This window comes from Populus euphratica, unplaced genomic scaffold (genome assembly GCF_000495115.2).
Source record: "Populus euphratica unplaced genomic scaffold, PopEup_1.0 scaffold408.1, whole genome shotgun sequence".
In the NCBI taxonomy this organism is placed as follows: domain Eukaryota; kingdom Viridiplantae; phylum Streptophyta; class Magnoliopsida; order Malpighiales; family Salicaceae; genus Populus; species Populus euphratica.
Genome location: NW_011500298.1, coordinates 105,815 through 119,070, shown reverse-complemented (window position 1 = coordinate 119,070; position 13,256 = coordinate 105,815). Strand labels below are relative to the sequence as shown.

Here is a 13,256-nt window from a genome sequence, read left to right as displayed (position 1 = left end):
ATGCCTAAATGCATGGCAAATGCCTTCTTTTATGGACCAAAATTGGAAACTATTGATTTGATGACTAATTGATGAGTGGGTGACCAACGTTTGACTTGGTGACAATCCTTATCTTCTCTTGTCTACCCAAAACATTATTGATAACGTTAAAATTGGAACCACTTGAGAACATGAAAGTTGTAGAATATTGTCTCAGCTTTCTTAGATAAAAAATTTAAGTCATTTGGACTTTTAAAACTCCAGATATGAGCCAAACACTGAACAGTGCTTGGGCTAGAGGACAGATTCAGACTTCTTTGTTGTTGCTACAATTTGGACTTGAAAATGGCCTTTTTAAGTCTTAGGCTTCATATGAAAGTTATAGGCCTATAACTCACCTTTCCATCAATATAAAGTAGACCTAAATCCAAGATCTACAACTCCAGATATGACTCAATTACCAAACAGTGTTTCGGTTTGGACTACACTGGTATCTCTTTTCTAAGTTTGACCATTTCTTTGTCCTTTCAATTTCAGTTCTTAAATTCATCAATCAATCCTTTTATTTATGTGATAGGCTTGCATTTAAAATAAATATTTATCAGAAATTAAAGGTATCTTATATTGTTAGATATGTTATTATAAAACATGCTTTAGTTAAGGAATTATTGATACTTTAAGTGCAAAATGATGATATAAAACCTTGATAAAAAATATACTTTTAAGTACTAATCATTAATGTAAATGAATCAGTTAGCGGTGATGATGAAGTAAATCTTAATCCTCGCCATTATCAACCCCATATCTATTCTCCACGTACAGGTCATTATTTTACTCTAGATGATATCCCACGAGTAAAATGGTGAGACAGAATCCTTAAATTTCGTTCATGACTAACTATCTATATGCTTAAAGATGGCGCAACCCTCAAGAATGCATTACAACAATTCTCTGTAAAGTTATCTAAAATCTTATGGGATTGGTTCTATGCCTTTCGTGATTATAGGAAAATACAATTTGTGAACAGTACGTCTCTTTCCAAAGCTTTAGGCTGGCTTCATTATGAATTCCTTGGAGAAGCTTTAAATGACGAAAATAACAAGGTATAAGTACTTCAAAATGAAGTGTTGTTTTTATATGAGATCTGATCTTGAAAGACATTTTAAAAAAATATGGCAACTTCTCTTTGGCTCCGATGATCTAAGCCTCAAGCATGCCTTTTTGGCATCCATACCTAGAGATTTGGCTAATGAAACTTTCAAATTATTCAAAATTAGAAAAAAAGCAATTGACAACCAATCTCTTGGCACCATATTTCATCAGGTGTTAAAAGCACTCAACAAAATGTGTGATCAACAGAAATATTTCACCAAGATTTTATAGCCTGATAAAACTATGTTATGTGCTTGCAAATGACCAGATTTGCTTATTAAATGTTCAGACTATGCTGATTGCAATTGTTCCATGAAAAAGAATAAGCATTTCACAAAAAATTCAGATCTTTTTTTAATGGTTGCAAGAAAAAATAGAAGTTCTTAAGACGCTGCCACACTAGACCCCCCCAAACACTCCACTTCTAGCTCTAAAGGATGTTTCATCTGTAAGCATAAAGGTCACTTTGCAAAGACCTGTCCATAAATGAAAGCTCAGTCAGTAAGGTTAATTGATTTTTTAGCCCAAAATACAAAGTTCAATCCTAATGAAGATGAAGTTGAATCATATTCTAGCTTATGGATGAGATCACTCCTGATACCATAGCTGCTGCTGCTGCAGATGAAAGTTCTAATAATGAGATCTAAGAACTTTACCAAGTCCAACCTACTATTACCTCTTCACATCCAATACCTTTAACCCCTGTTACCATTATTACCTCCACATATGTTAAGCCCATCAAAGCCATAACCTTATTTGACACAGGAGCCTATAGAACTATTCTTAACCCTAAAATTCTTGCATCTCATTGTTGGGTCCCATATAAAGAATACTTTCGAGCTGCAGATTGATTGTACATCAAAAGTATCATTAAGTCTTTTATTTTATATAAGTATTTACTATTTTTATTTGGGTTTTTTATAATAATTGATGTGCTTTTTAGTAATGAAGTTTCTTTTAATGTTTTAAGAGGTTTTTGGAGTATAAATGAATTATTTCAAAAAATTTATTGTTGAAATTCAAAACAAAGAATTTAAGAGAAATTTAGTTGAAGATTAAGAAATTTTGGTTCAAATAAGTGCTCGAAATTTGCCCAAAAATCAATTATATTCCAATCCTAGAAAAGATTATTATATGATCTATTTCAAGCTCAAACTTGCTTTATATTGTGTGCAAACTTCAACCATCAAACAATTAAGGTTTCAATATCAATCTTAATCCAAATAATAGGTATATTTGTATCTTTATATGATGCTTAAATTCAACCCTAAATTAGCTTCCTAATTAGCCCAAACAAAATCCATGATCTTATATATCCACATAATAAATAATATTTGATTTATTTTGGATGATCCATTGATCTAATAGGAAAATCACATGGATGGAAAGTTGGAAGGTAAATTGTTATATTATTTAAGTTTGATTTAAAGGAGGAACAAAAACATGCACCAAAATGGTTTTCAAGTTGACCTGATTTGATTTTTGGTGTTTTGCCCATAACTTTGATTTAGATGTCTAAATGAGTTGTTATTTAATAATTTAAAAATCTAACAAAATTTTCTAAAATTATGTTTCTAATAGCCATCTCCAAAAAAGGCTTCTAAGAAGGTTGAATTGTAGTCCAAAGTTAGTATCATATTTATGTTAGAATTTTTACCAAAATTATATTGTGTTCTTCTTTTTAGATTTCAGTTCTTTAATTTGTAAAACTTATTATTTAAGTTTGATTCAAGTTATTTCATGTTTATTAAAGTGTTCTTATATATAATCATAGTTGGCTAATCTCTTTCTTAGATCCAAATTAAGGATAATGGTGGTTGAGGTGAGTTCTTTAAGATATAAATGATTCTTAATATTTATCTTCTCATTTTTTTCATGAATGTTTTATTGTTGTAAAGAAATTTTAAAAATCATTTAGGTAATCTTATAACCTTGAATTTTTATGCACAAACCTTAGTTTTGGTATAGAAATTACTTCATTTAATGTCTTGCTTAATATGATAGTACATGTTCATTCTTAAGTAATAATTAATCTTCATTTTTTAAAACTTCATTGTAATACCTTCCGATCTAATAAAATCTTCGTTGATATTAGATTGAATTATCTTATATATGTTAAAGGAACTACCAATATATCACCATTAAAATTGATTTGGACCAAGACTTACTTTTTCTTGTCATTTAAAATCTATTTACACGTTTTCATCTTTAAAAACAAATCCATCAATTATTTTCAACCAAGTTATTATTAATTCAATTTCTCTTTAGTTTTTTTTGTTACCTAACTTAATTTCTAAATCTAACTCTCTGTGGATATGACCTCGATCTTACCGAGTTAATTGTTATATCGCATACTCGTATACTTGCAAGTTAAAGCAATCCGATTATAAAAAGTGGTCAAGCACAAATAATCAAGTATTCTGCACCTAATTCAAACTAAAAGGTCTATTACCATTCAAATCCTGCCTCAATGTTTAGTAAAAAACCATGTCCTTGGTTCTCCTTTACCTGAAAAAGATTTTGTTATTGGATTTGATATTTATGTCAAATCCAAGTTTAGAAATCCTTATAAAACTCATTTTCTCTCATATAAAATTATCCCTTCACTTTATGAAATCCAACCCTCTCTCACAAAAATCATTGCTCTCATCAAAGCCCAAATTATCAAACATTCATGTTCAAACTTTCATCAAGAATTTCTTACTAAATGTTCTTATCCATTATGAAAAAATCCACATTTTTTTTATTAAGCTTCTTTTCAAGCTTAATGAGGACATCAATCTCATGAAAGCCAGCCATTTAAGAATGAATCCTAAGTACAAGATGCTAGCTTAAGATAAATATGCCCAGTTACAGGCCCAAAGTCTCATTGAACCTACAGAATCACAATGTTCTTGTGAAACCTTTTATGTTAATAAAAGGTCTAAGCAAAAACGAGGCAAGCTAAGGTTGGTAATTAATTATCAGCCTTTGAATCATTTCATATAAGATGATAACTTCCCTTTACCAAACACTTTGACCTTATTCTTATGCACTTCACAATGCTAAAGTTTTCTCCAAGTTTGATATTAAGGCCGGAGATTAGCAATTTGGCATTCATTCTGAAGACAGATACAAAACAAGTTTCTGCATGCCAAACCATCATTATCAATGGTGAGTCATGCCTTTTGGTCTCAAAGTGACACCCTTATTATTTCAAAAGGCCGTGATTAAAGTATTTGAACCCATGTTTTGATCAACTTTAATCTATATTGATAATGTGTTACTTTTCTCCAAAATGAGGAGTCACATGCTACTTTGTTAAATGAATTTGCAAAGATTGTTCATTATCATGGTATTATGCTTTTTGAAAACAAGATGCTCCTCTGTCAAAAGAGAATTGAATTTCTTATCATGATCTTTGTAGATGGTGCTTATACACTTAACACCCATATAGTTGAAGAACTCTAAAAGTTTTCAGATGGCACCCTTACGAGAAAGCAAGTCCAATAATTTTTTATAATTGTCCAAATTATTCACAATCGAGCATATAAAAGAAAACAATAACTTGATCCCAAATATACTCACCAGACCACACAAATTACAAAACTTACTCCTTCCCCTAATTTTTATGACCTCTTCTTCCAGTCCTTTTCTACCTAAACAAGACTTCCTTGCAAATGACTTACCTCTTCTTGCTCAAGAAATGGTTCTTAACCACACGTTTGACTTGTAAGACAAAGATAAATTATTTAGCCTCCAAGATTTCCTTCTTCTCAACTATGATATGTCTTTTTTTTATTTCCAAAGCTGAGGCATCCATCCTAAATATCCTTTCATTCACCTCTTAACCTTCAAATTTGCTAGACTGTTCTTTAAGGCACTCTACTTTTTCTTATGTTATTTTTGTCACCTGTACCATATTGCTATCGAGTTTCCCACTGATTTCTTTCTTTTCAGATTTCTTAGGACATCTTAGTTGGTAGACTCGTAGAACTATACTCTAAAGTTCCTTACTTAATTCTACAGCCCCACATAATGGATCTCTCTTCTCTAACAAGAAAAATACAAATGGCCCATGCACAAACCTGCAGGATTAAAGTACATCGCAGTACACTTTGTAATAAATCTGTTAAGCAAACTTTTGCCCACTTGTTCTCTATTTTCATATTTTACAGGCCTTTCAAAACTTTAGCAAACAATTTGGTTATGAGTTTTTTTATAGGTTGCAGTATACAAAACTCATCCATATTCCTTGTATGAAAACCCTTTAGATAACCTCTTGGACATCAGAACCTTGCAAAAAACAGTGTGCCTTAAAAACAACATTGTTCTTAATAAACTATGGCCTAAAGGAACACATTATAATGAAGAAATTGATTATGATTTGTATGACCCTCAATATTCTACTCATCTTTATTGCAGATGCAGTACAAAAATATAAAACTCAAACAAATAATTTTGGGAATACCAAAGCTTCTAGAACCACATGAGATGAAAATGATTGTAGAAGATGACTACGGCCCTACAAGTCCAAACTATTCATGATCAGGATAACATGTTATATTAGAATATTTCTCTAAATCATGAACCTATTGTCGGTTGATATTAGTGTTGTACTAACTTGTCATAAAGGTGCATTATTAAGTATGTTTTAGTGTTCTATGATGTAATAAGTAATGTAAGTAAAAGCCTTCAAAGTAGTATAATAGATGAGTGTAATATTATAGGGTAGAATTTTGGGAGGGTAAACCTCAAAGAAGAAGCTTCTTCAATGAAGAACTTGTTTTCTAATTCTCTATTCTTCAAGCTTTTTTTACTCTTTACCTATAAACTATAAGCTTTTATTATCATCAAATAAGACATGATTCTAATGAGTAGTTGTTCAGTTCCTAGAAAGTTAGTCATATTAAGCCACTTTATTAGAATATTATATCTCATAATTGTGGTGATTTTTTTTTCCAATGAGATATGCCTATAAAAATAAATTATTAAATTAAATTTTAAATCAAGTCAAATTGAAATTGAAAAAAGTTTTAAAGAACAAGAAAAAAGAATGCTTCATACATATCCACGTGAAGTGTCCAAGAGTACAATGCACCTACAATAATTAATCAAACACAATTTATTTTTCTTCTAAAATAGAATTATATTTTTATAATAATTCACACTTTATCATCTTGAAAACTATTATTTTATTAAATAATTTTTTTTTAAAATATTTTTTATTTTAATTTAGAATTTTTTAAATTTATTTTTAATATCAATATATCAAAATAAAAAAAATAAATCTTTTAAAAAACGATTTTCAAACCAAAAATAACATACATGATTTAAAACAATCAGGGCAACAAACCCCAATTATTCTCATCTCATCTCATTAATTAATTAATTAATTAAAAAGGTGGATACAACTCATAGAAGTAGTTTAGGAAAATGGTAGATTGCAAATCCATTATCCAAAACGCGACCTGTGATAACAAACAGACGATTGTGTCCCTACGACAACAACCCTTAGTCACCGATCCTTCCCATTTTTGTCCACGCTCAACGACGAGTTCTGAAACCGTATCCCACGTGTCACCATATCACTAGTCAATGCATCCAGCTGCTTATTTCGATGGTAACGAAAAGGGGCAGAGCAGCATGAAAATAGAAAAATCCCAAGCGTTTCTCTTACGCTCCCTTGTTTAAAAGAAAGAACCTTCGCTACCGCTCCGGCTCCAATTATTCTCGCTTTCTCCGATTCTTTTTATTACTCATTTGTTTTTCGAAAGCATGGCGGAGGAATTCGGAAGATCGGTTCAAGACGGGCTGAAACTGTCAAAAAGGATATACCTGGGGAAAGACAGGGCTGTGACGCCACCCAAGCCACCGTCCCACATGGATAAATCACCAGTGGCCTATTTGCCAACGGCACCGATGGTTTATGCAGTTATATCAAACCCAGGGATTGTGGATAACCCGGATATACCAAGTTACCAGCCGCACGTGCATGGCAGATGTGACCCCCCAGCATTGATTCCTCTCCAGATGAACCGGATTGAATTGGAAGCGGATTCTTATCTGGATACTGCTTTTGTTAAGATCAATGGATCATGGAGGGTTCATTGTGTTATGGGAAGTGAAAGCTGTGATTGCCGTCTAGCCGTCCCTATGGGCGAGCAGGTGTGTTTGGATACATGTAAAGGATTTTTATCTTTTTGTGTTCCTTTCTCTTATTGGTTGTTGTTGTAGTTGTTTAAGCATATTATTTATTTTTTCTGGGTGAATTAGTGATAGTATTTTTTGTTATTATTTAAAGCATTAGGCATAAAGGGTGGTATAAATCTTTGGCCAATGCTATTGTTTTGATCTCTCTCAATAACATTTTTTTCCATTATTATTATTATTATTTGTATAACAGGGCTCAATTCTTGGTGTTGAGATTGAGGCTTCTAGAAAGTTGTATTATACGGAATTGGTTGCTATTGAAGATAGAAAAGATTTGGAAAAGGAATTTAGGATTGAAAATGGAGGCTTTCTGAAGCCACATATATTTACCATAACGATACCCAAAGTAAGTTCTAGCCCTTATAATATGGATTAAACATGATTTTCTTTTTCCTTTAATACACACACACACACACACACACACACACACACACACACACACATATATATATATATATATAATTCATGTTTTGTTTTATCTGTCAAGGTTGACGGGGGATCAACGCTTTCCATTAAAGTTAGTTGGATGCAGAAATTACTGTACCACAATGGGGAGTTCTCCTTGATTGTGCCATTCAGTTTTCCAGAGTATGTAACTCCTCATGTAAAGAAGCTACCCAGAAAAGAAAAGATACAATTGAATGTAACCACTGGTACTGGAACTGAAATTGTGTGCAAGACAACTAGTCATCCTTTGAAGGTGCATCTTTGACTATAGTCACTTGGTTTTGTAATGCTTTTTAGATTTTTAGTATTATGTTAAGGTTGACGTGATTTTTTTTTACAGGAATTGAGGCGTGAAGTTGGAAAATTGGGTTTCTCATATGAATCAGAAGTTCTCACTTGGACAAATATTGACTTTACTTTCTCATATGCTGTAAGATTTGGCTTTACTTTCTCATGTCATTCATGCTACCTGAGAACGAAAGTCCACTTCTTGGAATATAAGATGCCAACATTATTGGGATATGTAATTCTTGTGTTTGAATGCTTATCAGGTCTCTTTTAGTCATATATTTGGCGGAGTGCTTTTGCAATCTCCATCTGTTCATGATGTTGATCAAAGAGATATTTGTTGTGCCTATCTTTTTCCTGGAGGTCATCATAGTAGGAAGGTTAAGACAGCATGTGCTCAATCTCTTTTTAATTTTTTTAATTTGAACTTCTTTTCCTTTTCTTGCCCTGTCTTTTGGCCGAATATGCACTGACCTTTGAAGGTACTATCTGATAGGTGTTCAGAAAGGAGATAGTGTTTGTTGTTGATATAAGTGGAAGCATGGAAGGAGCACCCCTTGAGGGTACAAAGATCGCCTTATCTGCAGCACTCACAAACCTTGATTCCAAAGATTCGTTCAACATCATAGCTTTTAATGGAGACACTTATCTTTTTTCATCGTCAATGGAATTGGCCTCTGAAGATACAGTTGAAAGGGCTGTTGAGTGGATGAGTATGAATTTAATTGCTGGTGGTGATACAAATATCTTGGTTCCTCTAAAACAGGTCATCTTTCATTAATGATTTTGTGATTATTCATCTGTGTCCATGCTTGTATAATATGTATTGTATGTCTAAATACTCCTAAATACAGATCTTAACATTAAAATGCCTGCCATCTTGTTAAATTAAATGTTGAAAAAATCGAGTACATAGCATTTTGATGAACAGATAAAAAATGATTAGTATCTTTTGGCCTCAGTTCGCCATGCTAAATTAAATTATTACTGTTAACAACCTTCCTCTGATGAATGGTTTGTTCAATTTTAGTTTTGCCATGATTTCAAAATGGTGGTGTGAGAAGCACTAGATTTTGCTCGTTGTATCTTGATATTTTTGAACTTGATATTTCTCTTTTTTCAGAGTTGTTTATGTTCTAAAAATCTTTTGAAATCAATTTGTGGATATTGGAAGGTGCACTTCCACAGCATTTGGGGTTGTAGTTTATGCATCAGTCTGGAAAAAAAAAAAAATGCAACCACTTTTCACTTGCTTCATGCTTCCAGGCAACAGAAATGCTATCAAAATCTGGAGGCTCAATTCCTTTCATCTTCCTTGTTACTGATGGGGCTGTTGAAGATGAAAGACACATTTGTGATAAAATGAAGAGTTACATAACAGGCGGAGGATCGATACATCCACGTATTTGTACCTTTGGGATAGGTAATGGTTTCGTATGCTTCATTGGTGGGACTGATGGCATATTATCAGCTACTTTTTAGTTTATTATATTATTTTTAATGTTCCCCTTTTTTCTTCAGGGGGGCTCCATAGATGCATTTAGAATTTCTTAGGATGTCATACTCCATCTCTGCGGAAAAAAACTTCCAATTTTGACTAGATTTGATTTATGTATTCTGAGAATTTCATGTAATTACCTTGAGATTTTGGAACATTACAGGTTCATACTGCAATCATTATTTCCTACGAATGCTTGCAATGATTAGCAGGGGTCAATATGATGCTGCCTACGACATAGGTCAGTTTTTGTACACTGGAGTAGAGTATCCTATTCTTTTAAAATTTTCTTTATTATTATTATTTATTTATTTTTTGTTGTGGGAATCTGGAGAGGCTGTTGCATATATCTGACAATTCGTGGAGGGATAGGTTAAAAGGCTTAAAATATCTTGGGTGTAAATTAGCCTGATTGTTTTGTCACACCATTTGATACATATGATATGAGATCTCAATAGTTGAAACTTTGAAGTTTATAGTTATAATATGGTGACAGATAGCCTTGTGGTTTTCCAATTTAGTAATGGAACTAACATGACATAGATCCTGCACGCCTAGAATAGAATGCCTCATCTGTGTTTTTGAACTTCAGAGTTTTGATGCTAAAAATAAATCACCTAGTAAATGACAACTGATATTTGGAAAATCATGTCTTCTCATGTTAACAGCACTGGTAAAATGTAGTTTTTGCCTTTTTTTGTGGTCAGATTCAGTTGAGTCTCGAATGCAAAAGTTGTTGAGCAGAATCTCATCTACAATCATTGCAAATATAACCATCAAAGCCTTTGATGATCTTGATGAAGTTGAGGTATACTTTTAATTAATTCCTTTAGGCTATTCTTAGCCTTACTGCCTTAAGTTGAGTTATGATTCCATGTGCGTGTACTTGTTATCCCTTGTCCCCTTTTTTCTCATGAAGTGACTTGATAGTCTCAAATTTTATCTTTTCTAAGACACTTTTCTTTTTTAAACACTTGAAGTTACTTTTCGATGATTATTCTGCTAAAAAAATCTGAAAAACATGTACATTATTCAATTGATTCCATATGATACTATTTATCAGTTTCTGTTTCATATTATATCCATGCATTCTTTGTCATCTATTGTGTATGATTAATTTCCTTTCTAGAAAATTATTTAATTGGATGGTATGGATTTTATTTCACCTGAACTTGTATAAACTCATGTATTCTTCTGCCATTTGTTATAGGTATACCCTTCTCGGATTCCAGACCTTTCTTCTGATAACCCGTTGATTGTTTCAGGGAGATTTCAGGGAAACTTCCCTGACAGTGTTGTAGCTACAGGTTTTTTTGGAGATTTGAGTAATTTTTCTTTAGACTTGAAAGTACAACAGGCAAAGGACATACCTCTTCACAGTGTAAGGCTCAGGACAGTTATCCTGTTCTGTATTTCTTTCCTTTGTGTTTGATAACTAATTTCATAATTCGTAATATTGACATGGTGCATGGCTCCTGTTGCCTGTGCTTCTCTCTAGTTCAGCCAATGTTGTGCATGTAAAGTGCGTACTATGGTAGTAGGTTAACTAGCTGGTGGTGATGCACGTATGAATCTAATTTGCTGCTTCTAGCGATGAATGCTAATTTTCAACTCCATGAATGTTTTAACTTGTTTCTTTTCTGTAATTCCAAGATTTCACATATCATAAATTTTTACTTATTTTTCCAATTTAACTTTTAATGTATTATTTTTATGATTACTGTGGCTTGGAAACGTGATTAAACCTTTTTCATGGATTTTTTGTTCTTCTACCATCTCTCTCATTCAAGATTATTTTAGTTTGGTTCACCTGGAAACCTGTACATAACATCACTGTTTCACGTGCAAATAACTGCAGTTTTGGATTTTGCATAGTCAATTCTTACAGAGTTTATGTTCTGCAACAGGTTTCTGCAAAGCAGCAAATAGATCTACTCACTGCGCAGGCATGGTTTTCAGAAAATAAACAGCTTGAGGAGAAGGTCTCTGTTTTTTCTTCTTCCTATTCTGCCTGAAAAATCCATTTATTAATGCTATTCAAGTCTGGAGATTCTGGCCATTTTGTTTATAAACTAGTATGAAATTTGTCTTGCTCTGCTGATTACCTTACTGAAACTCATACGTCCTATGAAACACCTTAACTTGTTCTTTGGCTCCATGGTCAACTGCATGGCAAGCTCCTTTTATTAACTTATCAAGCTTCCATTTGCTAGTTAAGGGGGGTTATTGATGTCATTTCCTTATTGTCAGGTTGCCAAATTGAGTATACAAACTGGTGTTATCTCGGAATATACTTGTATGTCATTACTTGAGACTGATAGAGGAAATCAAGCGGCAGAATCACCTGGAGGGCGTAAGGTATGTGCTAATTTGGTGTTATTGCAAGCGTGTTGATGCACTTGTCTACCTTAGGGATCACATCTTAATTCGTAAGTGAAGACACCAAGTAGTTCAGTACTCCCAACTGCTTTTGCAAGTCCCACGAATTACCTCTTTTCCAGCTGTATTATCGCATGCACGTGATGAATGAAAATGCATTTAAATCTTTCTAGCTTCACCCATAGGCAGTCAGATGGCGCTACTAACCTCCTTTTAGCTAGCTGCTCATTGACTAATCTATACAAACATATAAATTGTCGAAATTGCAGTTTATGGTTCTCGTCTTACCCAGTTAACAGTGTTACATGGATGATGTTCCTTTCATTCTTATTCATCTGATTTTTATCCAACTTTTATATCATCTAAGCGTTAGTGTCTTCCAAAATTCATGTAAACAGTTGCCACGGCAAGTTAATCCTCAGAAGGTAGACTTTCAAGGCCGGAGAAGAATATTTCTAAGGAACCTTGGTGTTGGTTTTGGCAATTTGACTGCAACGGCTGAAAACCTTCGTCCAGGAGCTGAAGAGTCAAAGTTGCCCGAGGCAGCAGAAATTATCATTAAGGCAGCTTCCAATTGCTGTAGCATAATGTGTAATCAATGTTGCTGTATGTGCTGCGTCCAGTGTTGCTCCAAGATAAACAACCAATTCGCAATAGTCTTAACACAGCTTTGCACTGCTCTAGCGTGCTTTGGCTGCATCGAGTGCTGCTCAGAAATATGTTGCGGAGGACAAGATGGACACTAAAAACATGATCTGAATCTCTTTTATGAACATGATATATTACATTTATTTTACCACGGCATATGATGATAATTGTTGAAAGCATTAATATCCATTCTCTCTCCTGAACTGGCCTTTGGACCCTCTCCTTGCTCAGCACGGGAAAGCGCGGACAACAACAGCAAGGAAGCGGTCTATGTAGCTGCTACAGATAACAACGCCTCTTCCAAGGACGGCGTGGAATGATCGAGGGCGGACCTTTTTGAAGTCATAGCATCCACATAATCAAATGTCCTCGGAATTGTGTCGGAAAGATAATGAGAGACGGTCTCTTGCATCATTTTGTTAAATAGAATTCAACACTGAATCTTTTTGATGGACACAAAACCATTATCGGTGAATCCATCGCTCCTGTGTTGCCTATTGCCATCATGGAAAGAAAGATGGTGTTCATCACCAATCAGACAGTATTCGCAAAACAGGCTGCCCCCAATCAGTACACGCGGGCGGTCCGTGAATTTAATTTCCTCCTGTATCTGCTTTCTCTACAACCTTCCTTCGTTTATCTACCCAGCGATGTTTAGACCAGCAATACTGAC

The 13,256-nt window shown here is 33.7% G+C and overlaps 1 protein-coding gene across 1 annotated transcript; it reads left to right on the top strand.

The window, feature by feature from the left end:
* Positions 1-6,746: 6,746 nt before the first annotated feature.
* LOC105113326 (inter-alpha-trypsin inhibitor heavy chain-like protein) lies at positions 6,747-13,044 on the top strand. The gene is made up of 13 exons (XM_011009465.1): positions 6,747-7,278; positions 7,517-7,669; positions 7,811-8,023; positions 8,111-8,200; positions 8,322-8,438; positions 8,555-8,824; positions 9,325-9,481; positions 9,720-9,797; positions 10,264-10,364; positions 10,767-10,937; positions 11,464-11,538; positions 11,807-11,914; positions 12,334-13,044. Exons 1-13 carry the CDS (start codon positions 6,889-6,891, stop codon positions 12,679-12,681), a joined length of 2,271 nt encoding a protein of 756 aa, XP_011007767.1. The 5' UTR covers positions 6,747-6,888; the 3' UTR covers positions 12,682-13,044.
* The last annotated feature ends 212 nt before the right edge of the window (positions 13,045-13,256 follow it).

Coding starts and splice junctions, on each gene's coding strand:
- LOC105113326 (XM_011009465.1), top strand. CDS start 6,889: ATGGCGGAGGAATTCGGAAGATCGGTTCAAGACGGGCTGAAACTGTCA. Junction 7,279..7,516: donor CCGTCCCTATGGGCGAGCAG/GTGTGTTTGGAT, acceptor TTTGTATAACAG/GGCTCAATTCTTGGTGTTGA. Junction 9,798..10,263: donor TGATGCTGCCTACGACATAG/GTCAGTTTTTGT, acceptor TTTTGTGGTCAG/ATTCAGTTGAGTCTCGAATG.